The 20,746-nt window shown below is 39.5% G+C and overlaps 1 protein-coding gene across 1 annotated transcript in view; it reads right to left on the bottom strand.

Annotated features, from left to right (window-relative positions):
• The window catches only part of SNTG2 (syntrophin gamma 2), a 625,784-nt gene that overhangs the window by 333,503 nt on the left and 271,535 nt on the right, over positions 1–20,746 (bottom strand). The window contains exon 2 of the mRNA XM_019492704.2: positions 12,108–12,245. Within this exon, the coding sequence (XP_019348249.1) occupies positions 12,108–12,245 (138 nt within the window). The remainder of the gene's footprint in view (positions 1–12,107; positions 12,246–20,746) is intronic.

Raw genomic sequence — 20,746 nt, forward strand, 5'->3', positions numbered from 1 at the left:
CCTGAGACATGCACTCTGCTACATTAAGTTTGAAGCTAAGGTGAAGCAGACATGCCTGTACTGGCCTTTTGCATAAAGAACTACAGAGCTAGAGTTTATTACATGATGGCAACTTCATTTCACTATGAACTTAGAAAGCTCTTTAGAAAGTGCTGATAATTGCTCTTCTGACAAGAAAAACAACAAAAGGCAAACTGAAATTAACAGTATTTTTGATTTTCAACTATTTTCTCTTGAAAATCATATCCCTTAGTGATATCTTCATATTTATTCAAACCTCCCATTATAGAGCATCTCAAAATGCTTTTTGTGTCTACTGGGGTGTACTTGGTAGCCATGTTGGTCTGAGACAAGAAGACATACACAAAAAACTACAATTTTGGTTCCAAAATCATATATTTTTATTAGTCTTATGTGTCTACTGTAATTTTGTGTTTTTCACTTTCTGTGTAGCAAGGGCATGGCCCTCTATCTAGGATCTCTTGAGTGTATATTAACAACTATTTAATACAGGATGTTTGCTGTTATGGTCCCCCTACTTGACCTGAGGCAGGTTAGGGTGTTATGTCTTGTGTGCATCAGGATAGATGGTAGTTTTACTAAAAGGTTAGATTATGGATTTTGGATTATGGATTTTTATAGGACGGTTTTGTTTGGGATGCCTCAGGCAGGTGGTTGGAAGAGATTATGTATCTAGGGTCATTCCTTCTCTACTCTTCTATGATTCTATGAATAACAACCCTCAATAACATTTTAGGGGTGGGGGCTAGATAGGCAAACTGCTTCTAATTAAATCTAGGACTCGGTTAAAACAATATGAAACATTCTGCTTTAAGGGATTCTTTTTGTGTAGGTGTAAGGAACTCAGTTGGCAGACAATGTTCCTTGGGTGAATTTGATATCTTTTATTAGACCAACCCAAATAGTTGGACAATAGTTATTAAGCAAGCTTTCGAGTTCAAAAACCCTTCGTCAGGCTAAGGAAGCTTCAGCAGTTGTTGTGTGCCCTTCCTGGATGGAATGAAAAGTAAAGAAGCCAGGGGCTGGGCTGGGGGGGGGGGGGGGAGGGGGGGGGCGGGGAATAGATTATTTTCTGTAGCTACAGGGACAAAATCAGTAGTAAGTCTTAAACTGCAACAAGGGATATTTAGACGGGATATTAGGAAGCACTTTCTAATTATGAGGATGGCAAAATATTGAAATAGATTACCTAAACAGGTTGTGGAGTATCCATCCTTGGAAGTTAGGCAAACACTTGGATGAAGTCATTTTAGACAGAGATGATTCTGCCTTTATCAGGGGGTTGGGCAAGTTCAGACACCTTCCAGGCCTATTTATCAATGATCCTATGAATGATTTTATAGTACTGCCTAGTATCTACTGCCAAGGCAGGTTCAATTTTGTCTGGCAACATGGAACAAAAAAGAAGTAAACAACTTGCCACCACTGTAAATTTGCAATTTAACTTTGTTTCAAACCAATAAATTATGCCTTGCTTAAGAAACTTGGCATGACTATGTTGTGAAATTTCATGGCTCCAGACAGCTATGTAAGTCTAGAAGGGACCTTCTTCATCATCAAAAGCACCGTCGTGGTCTTGCAGATAACCTTCATTAAAAAGTCCCTACAGAGAGCAAGAAAGGAAATCATATCCTTTTTGAAGACAAAAGTGAAAGGATTATTTTATTCACATTAATGATTAATAGAATCAAAATTGTTTTAGTTTTTTTATTTTAGCTATGTACTGAAAATACACTTTGAAGAAAAAGTAAAAACAATCACAGCTAGTAGAACACTTTGTGAAGTGTGGCAACCATTTCTGTAGATTAGAATATTGCTGAATCTTTTGTAGCAAGTTCTCTACCCTTTTGGCATCTCTCATAGATATATTCTTTTCTCTTCTACATAATCCATTTTACTTATCACTGGGTAATCACATCTATTATCATAGCTTCAGCTACTTCATGTGTGGTAATGAATCCTAGGTCACGCTTACAACTCTGACCTCTTCTCCTCCTGAGTAAAGCTACATTTCTCTCCACCTTAAATGCCTTCCTAGATGTCTAAACTTACCATGATTAAGTACATTTCTTACCTTTTTCTTAGCTGCCAATACCTGCCCTAACTTTTCCTTTGTCATCTGCCAGAATTCCACTGTCTCAATGTAATCATATCCCCACAATGACAGAATGAGGTGTACAGTCTGAATACAACTAAGAACCTCAGGGTATGGAAATATTGAACACTGACTGTGCAAGCCTCGCTATGTCCTAGGGCATAAAGCAGTGCATTTCAGACAGCTTCTAAGAGCCATCAAAATTGCACTGTAGGATGAATAACTTAGATTGTTCTATGGCTCCACCCTAGCAAAGGAGTGATTTTTTGACAGAGAAGTCTGAATCTTCAAATGCAAGTCATGCTTGAGGGGTTTAGGTTGTAGCCATGTTGGTCTAAGGACATAGGCAGACAAGGTTCCTTGGGTGACTTTGATATCTTTTATTAGACCAACCCAAATAGTTGGAGAAAAGTTATTAAGCAAGCTTTCAGGTTCAAAAACCCTTCGTCAGCCTGACAAAGGGTTTTTGAACCCGAAAGCTTGCTTAATAACTTTTCTCCAACTATGTGGGTTGGTCTAATAAAAGATTCAGTCATGCTTGAGCACACTTGATATCTTTCCATGACAAAGTGACAAGCTCTGTGATTAGCAGAAAGCAGTGGATGTGGTATTCTTTGACTTTACAAGGCTTCTGTCACCATCTCCCATAACATTTTCATTGGCAAACTGAGGAAAGACAGATGAGATGGAAGTACTGGAAAGTGGATAATACTTAACTAGCTGGATCATTGTGCTCAACAAGTGGTCATCAGTGGTTTAAAGTTTAGTTGAGAGGAGGTATCAAATGGGCGTTCCCCAGTGATCTGTTGGGTCCAGCATTAATAACTTCTTTAATATATTTGGAGGATGAGATTGAATACACACTTAGCAAGTCTGCAGATGACATCAAGTTGGGTGGAGTTGTAGACACTCTGGATTCAGAATGTGCTTGATAAACTGGACAAAGTTCTTTGGTAACTCTGATATCTTTTATTAAGCCAACTCAAATAGTTGGAAAACTTCTTTGCAAGCTTTGGGAATAAATACCATTTGTCTGGCTTAGGAAGCATCAACAGTTGGTGTGTTCTCTTTCTAGATAGACCTGGATACATGGTTCAGAATCAGATGGAATTAAATTACGACACATTCAAAAGTCTACACTTGGGATGGAATACACATAGACTGTGGAATTACTGGATAAGCTGCAGTATTGAAGAAAAGTACTGGAGGTGGGAGGGAGTCGCAGGGTGGGGGAAGAAGAAAGAGCCACAGTGGGCCATACACTGAATATGAGCAAACATATTTGAGACAGAAATTTTTTTTTTTTGAATTCCAGGAAAGCTTTTGACTTTTAGTCAGCAAACAGGTCTGGAAAAATGTTAAATGTCACTACCCTTAAAATCACCCATGAGATTTCTTTACCTTCTTCCAGACCTACCTCTTCAAAAACTCCTCTGAGAAACTGGCTGATTAATAGTAGCTAGGATGAGTGGGCAGTTAGAGATTTTTCATATTGTTGACATTTTTGTTAATGAAATAATATGTTTGATATAATTATAGACATATATGATGTGTGCCTTTTTCCCTGCCTATCTCACTTATATATCACTATGTAAGCTAACATGGCAGGGACCATGTATTTATATATTGTTTTTTGCTTCTGGGGAGAGTGTATGCTGAGATGCATATCAGTTATCTGTAGTAGATAGCAAGACGATTGAATTGCACTGAGTGAGGTATCAGCCCACTGAACATCTGTGAGTGTGACTGTAGGGCCCAATTCTTGAATGACAGTCTATTTTTCACTTATCTCATTTGATAGTTAATGTCAAACAATTATGTATGTGGTATGGGTTCTTCCTAATGTTTCTTCTTTTCTCTGAATATTGGGCTTTTTCTTCAAAAGCCTTCATTCCATGCTTAATTGACTGTTTCCAATCATTTTGATCCTCAGCAATCTTCTCCCAAATGTTTGGCTCGATGTTCATCACATTCATATCTCTCTTGCAAGCATCTTTGAACAAGAAATAAGGATGTCCACATGGTCTTTCTGTAAAAGAGTTCTCCATAAAAGAGATCCTTAGGTATATGGCCATCATCCATTCTCCACATATGACCAAGCCATCAAAGTCAACGTTGGCTAACAAGTGAATGGATGCTTTGAATGTTGGCACATTACAAGATCTCAGCATTAGCAACTCTGTCCCACCAGGAAATTCCTAGAATGCAGCAAAGGCAAGATATGTAGAGGCTGTTGAGGTGCTTTTCTTGAGTAAAGTATGAGGTTCAGGATTCACTGCCATTCTAAAGGGTGTTGATCAGCATGCCTTCTAAGCTGCATGCCTGCACAGCCATGCACACCACACAGCTTAGAGGGAACACTAGTGTTGATGACATGATATACACTGATCTTGGTTTTAAGTCAGTTTGTTGTTATTCCATGCTCATTTTCTCAACATTCTCATGATACCTGATGTTTTGCCAATATGGTTATTCAGTTCATCTCATCTGACAACTTGTTGGTAACAATGGAGCTAAAGTACGTAAATTACTCACAACATCCAATACATTTTCACCTATTGTGATCGCTGGTGGTGAATAAGTGTTATAACCCATGACACTGGTCATCGTGATGCTGATTATAAGACCAAACTCTTGACAGCCATAAATGAATTGATGAGGCTTTGAAAAATCACTCTCTGTGCAGGTTATCAGGGCAGTATCATCAGCAAATAGTTCACAAATCAAAGCTTTCTGCACTTTAGTCTTAACTTTAAAGCATTAAAGGTTGAATAATTTTACACTTGAGATTCATTAGACAGCACTCCTTGCTTTCCTCATTTCCTTCAAAGTTCCATCTGAGGCATTCTTCTTGTGATTTAACATAGCAGGTTTTTGGCCTTGATAAAGGGAATCAATTCCTGGAAGTGCACAATCATTTTGGGAAGATTTTTTAACAGCTGTGTTCTTATGCATATCCAGAAACTTTTCCTTGACAGAAGAATGTATTGTTCTCTTAAGGAGTCATCCAAGGACAGGCATGTTTTTTGCAATGCTGCAATGTTAATGTTCAGCCTGTTTAATTCCATATCTATTACAGCTGTCTTATAAGCACCCGAAATATTCACATGATCATCGGTCCTAATATTCTGTGTTGAACTACAGAGTATTGATTTTCTCTCTTTCTTTTTGTCTGATTCAGTAATGCAATGTGCTCTGAGAGTTATCTTGGCTTCCAGCACAGATCAGAGCAAACAGACCATGGAGGATCAACACCTTACTGGCTGGGGGCTGCCCAGCTTTAGACAGATGATAGTGGATCAATGAGATAGAATAATATCTCCTACCAGCAGAGGCAACCCATAGCATTCCTCTCTTTGCCATATGAGTTGGACTTATAATTAGTAGCCCCTCCCCACCACCCTGGTGCTCTTCCGCCCAAAGACATTGGCACCCCAGAAGTTGCCAGGTTATTTAACTGCAGCACTAGGCCATAACAGTTGCAGACAGTACCATCTACTGTAAACTATAATAGCAGGTAAACCTGACCCGAGTAAAGTGTTATATGGAACTACATATTATTATTATTATACATATTTTCTTACACATGTACTAGGGGGACACCTCATGAATGTTTTATCTATTTATTTCCAGAAATAGAAAGCCAAGAGGAAGCAAGCAAAAGGAAAGTATAGCCCTGAAAAATCTAATTGTGAGCAGGGCCCTAAGAGTAAGCAGACATAGAGCAATTTGAGCCAAGGACTTGAGAAGCCTGAAAACACTAAAAAGGAACTGGAAGGACCTTATCTTGATCTATTACAAGCTATGTAGCAGGAAGAAGAGGAAGCAAGATAAAGTTTAAAGCTGGTTTTTCAACTACGGCCACCAGCTGGGAAAATATTCAGAAGAGCACAGAAGATGACACAAAGAGAAAGGAAACACATAAAAGAAGGGAGAATTGAACCAGACTCTATAATATCTATGCAGGAGAAGAAATACGAATATATAGATGAAGGGACAAATTAACTAAACAGCAAAAGAAAATAAGTAATTAACTCTCCCCAAGGACAAAATATTTTTTACCTTTCAATACCAATTTTACCATTAAATAAAGACAAATGCTACCTTTTCATTATCTGTTGTAGTTATCACTGTGAGTTTAAACTTCATGGGCAGATGAACCATGTGATCTCTATTCTTTCAATATGTGACTTCCATAAAATTGGAGAACTCTGGTTTGGTAGAAGCGGGTATTGGTGCAGAGCATAGTTGCAGATTGTGATAATTGCTGTAGAGGGAAGCCTGCTCAGCTGGGAATCAGGAAACCATGAGTAAAGTTCTTCACATTTCTCACTGAAGTTATATTTTCCCAGGTCTCACAGCCCTTATTGAGCAAAAGCTCATACCCATCCTTAGAAAGCCAGTAAAATATCACCCTGCCATTTCTAATTAAGGTAGATGAAAGAGAACACAAAGTTACTTCAGAAAAAAAAACTAGGAAGTAGATCAATTCTTGATTCTTGATGTGGGGCACCCAAATCTTATGCACACATTTGGATTAATGGCCAAAACTGTGGCATTGAATATCCTACCTATAATCACCGGACTAGCTTATTTGACATAGTTCTTTCTCAGTGCCAGGAAAAGAACCCAGGAATGCTGACACCAAATTTTGCTACTACTAGAAAAATAGTGTGGGAAAGCAACAAGTGGGGAGAAAAAACCCTCTATTAATTGTGTCAAGCAGGTAGTTTACAGAACTCAAGTGGTAGAGAGCTTCATGGGCTATCTAAAATGCCTAGATTTCAAACCCCGCTGACAACTCACAAGAGATGTACAGGATGAAATGTGTTTTCTATAAATGGAGAAAACATCATGTAACATGTTTTACAGTTAATATTTAACTGTTATAGAGTGGCATGCAATAAAAAACGTGGGTTACTGAGTTGTATTACGCTCTGGAGAGTTTGAAGATGAAACACAATGATACAAAGTGAAATCCATGAGTGACCTCTTTATACTGGAATACCAAATGGCTTGGTCTTTCTGTTGTACTTTTTGGAAGTTTGATCCTCAACTTCACCACCTATCTACATTATATTATTGTACTTTATAACTTTGACAAACTTTCATGGTACCAGTAGTGTAAGGATGGGTGGGTGATCAGGACATGAACACTGGGTACTGCCTAAAGGGCAGGAAGGGGCAGAATGGACCAATGGAGGCACTTTGCCCTCCCTTCCTTTATCTCCCTGCCCCACCTCCGCATCTTCTTTGTGGCTGTTACGGCTCCTGCAATGGGGAGGACAGTGCAGTGGCAGTAGCATAGGAGCCAAGACTGGAGCTAGAGATTTACTATTGCTGTGGGGAGATGTTACCTCATTTTGTTGCTATCTGCCCAAACTGCAGCAAACCACGGCCTCCTGCTTCTGCTCCATCACTCCACCACCACTCTTCAGACCTTCCCACTGCCTGAGCTGGAGCTGGAGGGAAGCTCAGTTACATTCCCTACTGCTCATACAACTGCTTAAAGCTGAAATAACAATGTTATTTATAAGCAATAAATGTTATTTTTTGATGGTCCAAACTTTGGTGAAGCATTTTCAAAAACTGACAGTAGTAATAGGCTAAGATATGTAAAAACATGCCCTACGGTATTATTTGATTTCTGTTTCTTGGATGTCTAAATCAACTCCTCAGACATAGGGAAAACTAAACAACAGAGGGTTAAATGATGTAGTTTTTCCCCTTCTTTTTGGATGTCTGAGTATCAGAAGGCAGAACTTTCTTTTAACCGGGTGTTGCTATTTACATAGCCACAGAGGAACATTTAATTACTTGTTCTTTTAATATTTTTACTTTTCTTTCTTTCTTTCTTTTTTCTTTTTTTGAACAAAAACACTTCCATCAAAGATGTCAGAAAAGTCTTAGACTGGGCCAATAGCTATCTTAGTCTCTGTTTAGACCTTTCTGGGGATACATTCTTGTCTCTCCTATGCATGTGTTCTCTCCAGAGCAGGGGTCAACAACCTACAGCCTGTTGACTGGTTCAGTGGTGGTGGCAGCATGAACATGGCTCCAGCTGCCTGGCCCCTGTGCAGCTCCCCGCCAGCTGGAAGCTATGCTCACATCCCAGCAGGCTCATCAAGCCGCTGAAGCCTCCCGGCCTGTCTCAGACTGAAGCTGGGTTGTTTTCCCCCATGACTTGAACCATTTGCTGTCCCCTGCTCTAGAGTAGTGATACTCAACCTATATGCTCCCACAGACCAAATGAATGGTGCAGAGCCTGTCCACCAGCAGGATCCATAAGTGGGGTCAGTCTATTGGTGTGATCTGGTGTGCTGGCTCAACCCTGCATGCTGGCACAATCTGGTATATGGGGCCACACTGTCCAGCCTGCAGGGCTTCCCACAGATCTGGAAGTTTGCCAGCAGGGGAGAAGCAATTAATGCTGCTACTACTCCCTCATCAAAATTCCTGACCCACGGGATGGATAATACAACTCTGCAGGTCACGTCTGTTCTGAGGGTCAGGGGTTGAGCACCACTTCCTTGATCAATGAACAGACACTCTACCTTTACTCCTCTGTTGACACTGTCCTTGGAAACTGAGTAAGAAGTAAAGCTCAACTTGAGCAGTGACTTTAAAAACACTTTCTGCTGGCTACTGTTATCTTTTAGATCACCAGGAAAGTTGACTAACTTCTTACACTGTTTTTTCACATGCTCATCCAAATGTAAACAGCAAATTCAAAACCCATAATCAGGAATTAAACTCTTCATGCTTGGAAGGGAAAACAGAAAAAAAAAGTAAGGAATCAATATTTTTTCTGAACTGGGGATACACTGTGGTGAAGGGGGTGTAGGAGTACCTAGACATAAAAGTACAGATTAATTATGAGTAACAGCATACAAAGTTTAGGTTTGGGACAAAAGTTGACAAAGATAAAAACTTTAAGATAATAAGTTGCATAGGCTGGTTATAAAATCATCTTTAAAGTGCCCATATATATAAATATCTGTGTGTGTGTGTGTGTGTGTAATTGTATATGCATATATGAATGCTACAGGAAGAGACAGGTCCAATTCTTTGCCATTCTGTTGTGTCTAACATTCATCTTTTCTTAGATAGCAGCATGTAGAAAACATCAAAAATGTCATACAAGTTGCCAAAATGCCATCTTACTTTTTCAGCCTAATTTCAGGTTAACTGTCTGTATCTATTTTACTAATAGTTTATACTCGATGAAAATTTTCATTCCTCTTTGTACTTAAATTTGTAGTCTTTTTAATCTTGAGAGACCTATAATTTCTCCTGAGTTCTAGAAGTTGAAAGGGTTTACGCAATAATATTTGCTTTTCAGATACTGCCTTTACTATCCCAGTTTAAGAAAGAATGATTTTAGTCAGTTTTTTTCTCACCAGAGTTCATTGATTTTCTATAGGGATGTCAAAATTTAATGTAAAGAACCCACATTAAATAATCTATTTAATTTAAGGTCATAGCACACTTTGATACTGTGTGGACTGGCAAAAGAAACTTGTATGGATGGAAGATGGGTCCCTTTTGAAAGAATTCTCACAATACCTTGCAAAGACAATTGAAATGCAATTGATGTGAGTATTACAATTTAGATTTCTGTGTCTGATCATCTGCTGAACATCAGAAAAATAATGTTGGAATAGGCAACCAACTATCATAGAATAGCATGTTCAGAACTTTTTTCACTTATAGTTTGTCTATTTCAAAAATATATCTAGGACCCTAGACCACTGAAATATGCAGCTGTTAAATGCACTGAAAACATTAAATCCAATTAAAGCAATGTAAAGAAAACGCTGAACAATAATAATCTAACCCACCAAGGAAATAAAGGAACACACTCAGCTCTAACTACTTCCTTAGAGAAAGCTTCATTCAAATAGACAAGCCTAGTAATCTGGGCCAAGGATTAAAAAATTACAGACTCTCTTTGTCCAAGCAGGAGGTGTGTTGTGGGACATCTCTGGGGAATTCCTTCCATACCAACACCTGAAATTTCAATTTAGCATTGTCAGCTGATCTTCCCAGCTATCTCAGCTGGTGGTAAAAAGAAACATGTTATCTAAGATTTTCTGAGCTTTAACCCAAGTATAGTTTTTTTTACCAGTCAAAACCAAATTGACACCTGAATTGCTTCTGATAGCTCCAGGTCCTTCAGAGCTGCAACAACATGTCAGCTTCCAGAAATAGGAGTAGCTCTCTGATGGGCACACAAGGGCCTTGCTCACCTCCAGGCTTACCAGCTGTTCTACTAGGTCTGGCCATGAAAGTACTCTGACCTACACAACATCTATTTTACCTCCACAGTGACTCTTCTTTCCCAAATCTGTTTCAAGTCCTTTTTCTTATCTTTAAATTTGATCTTTAAATCATCTTTCTATCTGAACCTCACACAGTACCCTCAAAGCAGAAAAAGGTAAATAGTGTGCCCTCTGAATGTGATATTGAATTCCATCAAAAAAATTCAGCATGAAACCAAATCTAGGCACTGAGAGAGTGTTGCAAAACATATTTTTGTATACACACCATCCAAATAATCAGTCCAGAGAGTGGTTCAACATATTCCTATCTAGAACATAACACCCAGAAATTGATTCAATCAAAAGACAGACAGGCAAACAGAAAGACAAGAAAAAAATGAGGAAATGGGAAAGGGTTCCCTTTCCTTTCATAATTTGCATATAAGAAGTTATTGAGACAGGCACATCATAAAAGTTTATGCAGACAGACATCATATATTTTATTTTATTGTGACCACAGCTTACATGTAATTTATTGGTACTACCAGCAGATGATGCAACATTCCTCAGTCAGAGATTTAGATATTGTGCCTCTCAGTTAAATGGAAGGTCTACACAAACTGATAATTTTGCCTAAGGCATTTGTTTCCATCTCCCAACTAGAAAATGACAGTGAGGTCCTCAACATATCACAAAATATAGCACACTCTCTCACATTTTAAAAAGCAGGTCATGTCCCACTGAATTCCTCTATAAACAATATTCTCAAGCCATTAATTAACATTTCTAACTTATACTAAAAACTTGTATTGGGTTATTTTTGAATGGCATTGAACAAAGAGGATTATAAATATTAACTGTGGCAGAAATGAAAAAGCTATGTAAATATAGTTTAGGTATGTATTTTTTTATTAATCCTTCATAGAGTATTACAAACTTACAGGATATACCCAAATTCCCTAATGTTTACCTGAGTTAATGTTACCACACCTGAGTTAGTTTTTAGCTAGGACTAAAAAAAATCTTTGGGGCTGTGAAACAGAAGAGAGATACTACTAGGAATGGCTAACAGACACCAAAATTGCAGAATAAAGGATAAGGATAAGTTAATGATACATAAAGATCATTAAAAAGGAGAAAGGGTCATTAGCACCTGAGATTAGCAGGAACCAGATATATTAAAGTAAGCCCTGAAGACAATTGACTCCCTCAGCACTCCCTAAAAAGAGATACTGCTGCCTCTCCCAGGCAGCTCTTTTTAAAGTTTGGGTGGATCAGGAATCAAGCTGGGTGCAACTGTACCATTGCCACCCCACCCCTCTTTCCCCTCCATCAGCCCCTATGTGTGTGTGTATATATATATATACAGGGCCATATGGCAGGCAGCTCTCACAGCCAATCAGCAGTGAGGGGCAGGAGTGGTAGCTAACTATCTTGTGGGCAGTCCTTCTAGTGGGCAGTTCCTCCCCCACCATTCCCCTCCCGGTGAGCTGTCGCAGCACTAAGTTCCCCCCCCCCCCCAACGGATTTTGCTCACATTGCCCAGAATTCACAAAATCAGCAAAATATATATATATATATATCTTTGTACATTGTAAGGTAAATGAATATGGTTCTTTCCTTATATATGGTCTTTATGACAAAAAAAATCACATTCTGATAACCTCATATTATGATTACTGTGAAATATAATACAGAGTTGGGAAGCACATAAATACAGAAGCACTTACATTTGCACTGCAATCACTTCCACTAATACAGATGACATCTTGTTTTTGAATTGTTAGTACCTCTTTGGTAAGCTTAAGTCGGATGTCATAGGCATTTTCAGATCCGTCATCATATAACAATGCAATACTCGTTTTAGTCTGTGGAAATAAAGCACAAAAATAGACATAAAAAAGGTTAAGTAAAAGAGCATGAGAACAAACAATAAGTTCCATCCTATTCAATAGCTTTTGTACAAAAACGAGCATTGGTGAGTGGAAGAACAGCCTGTTTTCTGAAGGTTTAAATTGATTAGAGCTCTCACACAAGGGGCTGATTTTCATTTATTCAAAAGCCCCTTATCTGATGATGTAAATGGGCCCTGAAATGGGCATAAATGTAATTAATTCCCACTTTACAGCCTATTATGTTGCTGGTGAAAGAAGTATGTGCAGTGGAGTGGTTTGTTTTGGAAAGCATCTTTATTTGTTTTAAGTATACATGTTGCTATGTTTTTATATTAGAAAAGGCCAGGTTAAAGTGAACACCTCTTACAGCACGAGTTGATGACATCTATGGACCTTACCAGCTGAGAAGCCCATTCCGTCACTTAAAGCTTGCCTTAGGAGCCTGAAAGCCCTGTCTACCATACAAATGCCTCTTACTTTTATTGTAGAGTGCCACTGTGCCAGAGAATTATGTATTTTACATAATAAATGCACACACATAATACCATATATATCCAAATCCAAAACAACTTTGAATTTAAAGTGATCCCCCAATAATTAGATTCTGTAAGTAGAAAATTATATATGTTACAATTGTCCATGTATACAATCTAGTGAGTATGAGGTAATCTTAAATTTGTCTCCCCACTGCTCTGATTGGAAAGCAGTGGTGGGGATGGGGATTGTGAGGGGTCAGACCCCTTGCCACCCCTTGTCCTCCCTGATGGACTCCCCTTTCCTTGCCCCCCTAGTGCCTGCCCCACCACCATTTGCTGATGACATGTTGCCCTCCTAATGCCTGAAACCTTCCCCTTTACCCTCCTGCCCCTGCTAAGTTGCCCCCTGCTGCCTGCCATCCCTCCCCCCACTCTGTACCTGTGCCCGGACCCTGCCACCTGCCCTGAGTGCCTGCCTCCATTTGCCCCTCTATTTGTGCCTATCCCCACCCTGTACTATCCCTACCACCTCCCCTCCACCCCTTGACCCTTATGCCCTCACCCCCACCCGCACCCCCTGTTCCTTCCTGCTGTTTGCTCCCAAAGCCAGAAATGAGTTGCTGCCTGCCCCAGACTGATACTTGACTCTAAGAAGAGGCTTTTCTCTTCCCAAGTCTGAGGAAAAATATTCATCTTGTATTGGAGTAAATATGGTATTAGCACCCTGTATTGCGTGTTTGTTTTTGAAAGTCAGTTTACAAAAGGCTTAAGAATTACAATTGAAATAGTTGTACAATATAACATTTCTGTACATAATTCTGTGAAATATAAAATATGTGAACCAATACCATCTGAGTATCTACAGAAAACATTCATTGATTGGTTCTTTGACACTGCTTCCCCTGCAAACATCCTACTAATCGCTAATGACTAGGAGCTTACCTAATTCATGGGAATTGCCCCACAATTTTGTAGGGAAACCACAGGCCTCTTATGTCTGATTGGTGAGGGGCCTGGGTGGCCCTGGCCCTCATCTCTAATTGGCTGCAAGGGGTGTCTGTCATGCAGCTCCGCCCCACACTACTGACTCATAGAGGGGGCAGGGCCATATGGCAGGCAGCTCTCACAGCCAATCAGCAGTGAGGGGCAGGAGTGGTAGCTAGCTATCTTGTGGGCAGTCCTTCTAGTGGGCAGTTCCTCCCCCACCATTCCCCTCCCGGTGAGCTGTCGCAGCACTAAGTTCCCCTCCCACCCCACGGATTTTGCTCACATTGCCCAGAATTCACAAAATCTGCAAAATCCACTAAATTGGGAATTTGGTAGGTCCTTAATAATGACATATTTTAAGGATTGTAGTATTAGGACCTCTTCTGTAACAGAATTCTCTGCAGCAGAATCCTGTCCCAGCCCACACACCCTGAAAATCAAAAGATCTATTTTCAAACCAGGAGTTAATGATTGTGTGTTGTTAGTAATAAGGGCCCAACCACCATCTGTCTTGGAATATCTAATGTGCCCATCACCATCATATCTAAACAACATGTTTTTGTTCCTACTATACCATGTGTTCCATGTACACTTAGTTAAGACCCACAATAATAGGAAAGCATGGTCAACCACTTGTAAGCTGAGTAATGACCTGAAGAAAGTACAGCAATATCACAACAGCATAAGCAACAAGATTCTTCATCACCTTCTGCTCAATGGCAAAGCTCTGAATAAACAGCGTAAAATATGGATTAGATGGCAAACTGATATGGAGGAAAATCATTTTAGCATGCCATACACAATGGCTGAACTCAATGTCAGAATAAGTCACTTGAAGAATGGCAAAGTAGCTGGACCTGAAATATGCATGGAGGAGATCAAGCACTTTGATCCCGCAACCAAGTTATAGGTATTACACCTTTTTAACAATTTTTCATCAACCCTTAGAATATCAAAATTATGGCAACAAACCTGTGTAATAGCCATATTAAAGCCAGGAAGAGATGTCTCTGATCCAGAGAACTTCAGGCCAGTGTCACTCTTGTGCCATCTTTATAAATGCCTTATTTTCAATTACCTCTTATTTCATCTCAAACAACATCTAATATCTGAACAAATCAGATCCAGACCAGGCAAGTCCTGCACTAGATAAATACTAAACATCACTCAGCATATAGAAGATGGACTCGAGAAAGAGATAACAGGTGTTGTGTTTGTAGACATATGAGCAGCATATGACACTGTCAACCAACAAAGCCTACTTGCCAAAGTCTATGATATGACATAAAAGTACCACCTAGTGCAGCTCATTCATTCTCTTTTGGAGAATAATTGTTTTTTATGTAGAACTGTGTAAGAAAGAGCTGCTGGAGATGACAATGAAATGGCCTCCCACAGGACAGTGTGCTGGCACCCATCCTTGTTAATATGTATACCAGTGATCAACCTATACAGAGCAATATGAGAAGCTTCATATATGCTGAAGATCTATGCATCACATCACAAGAGAAGGACTTTGCCACTTTTGAGAACAGACTCACATGTCCACTGTGTATCCTCTCAGATTATTACAATAAGAACCAGTTTTGCACCAACCCAACAAAGACACAGGGCACAGCCTTTCACTTTCATCATAGAGAAGCCAAACAGAAATTAAACATCATCTGGGATGGACTCCTACAGATTAATCAGCCACATCTGTGTACTTGGGGTTTTCACTGAACTGAAAGCTTTCCTTCAAAGCACATGTAGAGAAGATGAAAGAGAAAGTTAGTACCTGTAACAATATTCTATGGAAGTTGGCCACCTCAACATGGAGAGCAAACCCAGTTCCATTATGAACCACTGCTATTGCCTTATGTTACTCCATTGTCCAGTATGCATGTCCAGTATGGGAATGATCAGTTCATGCCAAGAAACTAGGCGCAGTTCTAAACAACAGATGTGAAATAGCAGGATGTCTAAAGCCAATACCAATGGATAGCCTGTAGTTTCTAGCAGGCATTACACCACCTGTTATCAGAAGAAAGAGAGAGAGCCAAAAAGAAAGATCACAGTAGATAGATGACCCAAGGCATCCACTCTATGGTCGCACAGAAATAACTAAATGGCTTCAAATGGAAAAAAAAAAAAGTTTTGTTACCAGTGTTGTGCCCTTGGACACAACAGCTACAGGGTGTGACTGAGGTTATGGAAGGAAAGATTACATGCAACCAGAGGCCTTGAAATGGACCTGGAACCCCAGAAGGACTTTATCAAAGGGGCTGATACAGACTGATCAACATGGAGATGCCTGAACCACCTGCACACGCAAACTGGAAGAGCAAAAATAAACACGATCAAGTGGGGCTACTCTAATTACATGAATACATGTGAGTATGGTAAAGTACAGACCATGGGGCACATGCTCATTTGCCGACTCCTTGGTGAGACCTATATGAAGGAGGACCTCAGTGCAGCAATGAAAAGAACCATTGCTTGAGCACAGATGGAAAAAAACATCTAGTTTATGACAAGGACATGAGAGGAGAAGGATAATATTGGTGCTGTAGAATATATGTACCAATTACAATGATAAACATTTCCATGTCAACAAAAAGTCATAAGGTTCCCTCGTTTCACATATTTTTAAAGCTTTTAAACTCATGATTTGATATTTTGGTATTTTTACATTAAGTGATTACTGCCTATTTATGTACTAACAAATTTGAGGATGCCATCACAGCCCCGAGAACTGAAATTAATGTATTCCTTTTGTGTTTTACTGACTTTACCAAAGCAAAACATTACATTATAAGATCAAGTCAGAGTAACTACAATCATCTAATCTGATCTCTTGCATAACACAGACTACAGTATTTCTTTCAATGATATCTGCAATGCAAAGTGCTCTTTTTTCCAACTATAAAAGACACCAGTAATTAAACTCAAGAATTTGTGATTCAGCTACAGAATTTTTACAAAGACTGTAATATATTAAATTGGGGAGGCTAACAGTTTTGTAGTTTATGTGTATATATATATATAGAGAGAGAGAGAGAGAGAGAGAGAGAGAGAGAGAGAGAGAGAGTTTTGTAGTTTTATATATATGTGTATATGCAACAAAAGTGATGAAATAAAAAATGCCTTTGGCATTTGACATATTCACTATAGGTTTGTAACAATCTGAAGGTAGATCAAATTCAGCACTTAAAAACTCTTTGATAATTTTTAATTTCTATAAAAATTAAAAAGGAGATTCTTTGGTAGTGGTTTGTGAGGCTTCAAGTGTGTTGGGAAAGTCTGAGAGAAGTACTAGACTGCCTGAGGGAACACAATCTTTAATCTCTTTCTTAATTCTCTCTATTTCAGTGTTTCCAGCATTTTTATATTGCCAACATTGGTCTGATGATTTAGTACTATCTTCTTATAAATAACTGTACAGCCATATTGCATTAACTTTTTGGCAAAACAACTACTCCAACAGATATTTTCAAAAGTTTGAAGATCTCTCCAAATCCAAATTTCCATGCATTTATAAAGAAATCCTGTTCCATTAAATTTCACCCTGAGAGCCAATCATAGGCACTTGTACTGGCATCTCAGAGTAAGCTGAAGACATATCTTCAGAGAAAAGTAACCTGCAGAACACCTTATAGAATCTAACACAGTACATACTTCCTGGTTAATAATTGTTACATATGTTCTAAAGTAACCCTATTAAAAAATCCCTTGAACTTTTGATTTTTTTTTTTTTTTTTGCAATAGTTCATTAAGTAATGAATAAAACATGGGGACCACAATTAGGGCAAATGATTACATTTCTGGCAGTTTTCTATCACACTCTCTTCCTATGAAAGCCTAATACTCACCTTACACTCCATCTATCTCTTGATGTGATCTATGACGACACGCAGCAATCCCTTATTTGCTTTTAGAAACAATGACATTACTCTAGATTAATTTTAGCCCTTCATGACTGTCTTTTTAGATCATTATTAACAGATTTGTATCAGAGTTCAAAGCAATTGCTGATTCACACTTTGTGTGTTAGAGACAGTGTAGGTAAAGTAACTGTGTCTTAACATGATCATCACTGGTAAATTTTAGTTTTTGCATGGACAGACATTTGCTCCACTACAGGTACTCCATTTAAAAAAAAAACAACTAAAAATTAGAAAAAGTCACTTTACAGACAAAATTGCAACTGGGACCAGAGTGCCTGGGACCACAAAGGGGCACTTCAGAAGACAATGTATTTTCAGATGTATTTACCATCTGAAGATGCAGATAGGTGCCTAGTGGAATTTTCATTGTCTCAGGAATTCAGAAAGAACAGTTGCCCAACATTGAATTTAGGCAGAATATAAATGTTTAGACTCCTGAGCCACATCAGACATTCCCAGGCACTAAAGTTTGGTTTCTGGGCATGACCAGAAGCACCTCACTCTTGATACAGCTGAGACTCTCAGTGCATCCATCACACCTACAGAACAGCAGTAGTGCTCAACTTCCAGCCCACAGAGCTGGCATCCAACACATGTGGCTCCCCACAGGTCTGGAAATTTAGCAGCAGGGGAGCAGTAGCAACATAAATTGCTGCTCCCTTGCTGCCATATATCCAGATCCATGGGGAGCCCTGCAGGACACATGCTATAGTCCTGTGCACTAATTCACTGCTTGGCCCTGGGGCTTGTGTGTGGGGTCACTCTGCAGCTGGATCTGGCCAATTAGGTTGGGCTGGCACATAGCTGGATCCAATGTGGGCTGGTACACAGGATTAGGCTGGCCTGTGAGATTGTATCTGTGTGCTGATCCTGCAGACCAGCTCTGCGCCACTCATCCAGACCAAGAAGCCAGGAGGATGAGCACCACTGGCCTAGTACTCAGAGCCCTTGCCCAGGCCCTGGGAAACAGATGGTCCATGCCTTCCTATGTCTCAGAAAATCCAAACTGATATTAACCATATCTCTGCAATTTACTCTAATCACCTGATAATAACTATTCTAAAGTGATCTCTCACCCCTCCTTTTGAAATCATTCTTTTTGCATGGCTTAATTATAGATTAATTTGAAGGGGGGAGGAAGGGAGGATGCATTTGGCTCTGCTTTGGATACTGGTAATTAACCTTCATTTGTGGAAGGGTTAGTTCTAGATTCTAGCTCCACAGATTGTCTACATAATAGATATTAACTAGTAATAAGAAAGAAATACAAAAACAACCCCCTTCAGCACATGAATCCAGATCTCCCACACCTCAGCTAAGTGCCCTACCCATGGAACTATTGGAAAAAGTCAGTTGTGACAGCCCTATAACATTTTAGAAAAAAAATAGTACAGTATTCCTTTCTCTGCCTTTGAAAGAAAGGTTAAAGGCACCTACTTTTAGGAAAGTTTTGGCCTATAAATCCTAAGTAAAGGACAATGCTTCCCAGTAGCACCAACTATGTTGCTGAGCCCTGAAGTAGCAGGATATAAGGGACACCTTGTAATCAACATTTCCCTGTGGGCCAACTTTAGGCAGCACTTTGAAATTGCTTGTTTTGGATTCCATTTAAAGGTGCCCATTTTCTCTAAGGAGCCCAGATGCCTAACATGGGGCTCTGGGTTTCATTCGAGGATACGGTGATACTGATAAGTCAGGCATTTTACCACTCAGCATTTTGGCATCTTCATGCCTTTTCAAGTACAGTCCACTTTTATGTTGTTCACTCTTTCCTTTAAATACAAAAGCCATTTTTCCTCCCTTGTGGCTGTCAAAGACTCGGTCAAGAATGATTATGGGCCTCCTTTCAGGCACTTGTAAAAACCATACTAGGAACATATTAATTTCCTTAGGTGCCTAAATACCTTTAAAATTCTGGCAGTACCCCAACACACTCTAATTAGAACGCATTGGAGCAGACTCTAGCATCACCTCAGCATCATATGTTTTAAGCCCCCCACATTTCAAAAAGCCCACAGGATGCTTTAATTAAACCGCACTGAATGAGTTTTAGTTAAAATTTCCACGCTGCTATTGGGAAGTGCGGGGGGAGGGGGAGTGATACACATTGTACTGAGCCATTTTAATTAAAGTGACTGAGTACAGTTCTAATTAAAATGCCCCCTTTCCACCCTCCTCCCAGCATGTGTATAGGCACCCTATCTGTACAACATTCAGTGAGTAGGTGGAGTTTTGATCCTATATCAAGGACCATGAAAGAGTTGGTCCAAATTTCTAGCCCTCTTTGGAGGAGGGTCCTTTATTCTTCATGATAAATAAACCACCAAAAATATATACTTGATTTCAAATCCTCACCTAAGCTTGGCTGTTTCTAGGAGCACACTCTCCCTCTCAACAGGACCCTTCTTTCAAGACATCGTCAAACCCTTTTTATAAATGGATTGGTGCTAACAAGACCTGAAATCTTAGTGAGTTAAAAAAAGGACTCTTCACCGCACAGCATCCAGGACTCTACTACAAACTCCATTCTCATGATTTTTTTCATAGAGTCTCAAACTGTTTTTCTACCTATTACACGTGTTTCATTTCGCTCAAAGAACACGTTCATTTTCTGAATCTGTCATTTCTAGACTCATAGATAATTGTTTAAATATTTGAAAACTGATGTATAATTGTTTTTACTACCCACCAGCAGTGGGTCAAATACACTTTCCTTCATTCCTTTCCAAAGACTGTAATACAATTGACCTCAGTCCATCATTTAGAGGCCTAGAGTTTCCCAGGGCTGCAGGCAGTAGAGCCAGATTGCAGCCAGGGAGCAGGACAACCTGCCCATTAGAACTGAAGAGGCACAGCTGCAACCAGCACCGTACCTAGACTCCTGGCAGCTCCAGGCAAATTTTTAGTATCAGGCCTCCCTTCACCAGAGATAATGATAATAATAATTAAAAAGTTACAGTTTTTGGGCCCCCTTTCTGTTGGGTGGCTGCCCAGTTCATCCATGTCTGAGTCACCTGATTAAAAGAGGTCAGGTTGCAAGGCACTTAAAAACCCCGTTCATTGAGCAAGAAGGTAGCCAGGGGCC

This window comes from Alligator mississippiensis, chromosome 1 (assembly GCF_030867095.1).
Source record: "Alligator mississippiensis isolate rAllMis1 chromosome 1, rAllMis1, whole genome shotgun sequence".
Taxonomy (NCBI): domain Eukaryota; kingdom Metazoa; phylum Chordata; order Crocodylia; family Alligatoridae; genus Alligator; species Alligator mississippiensis.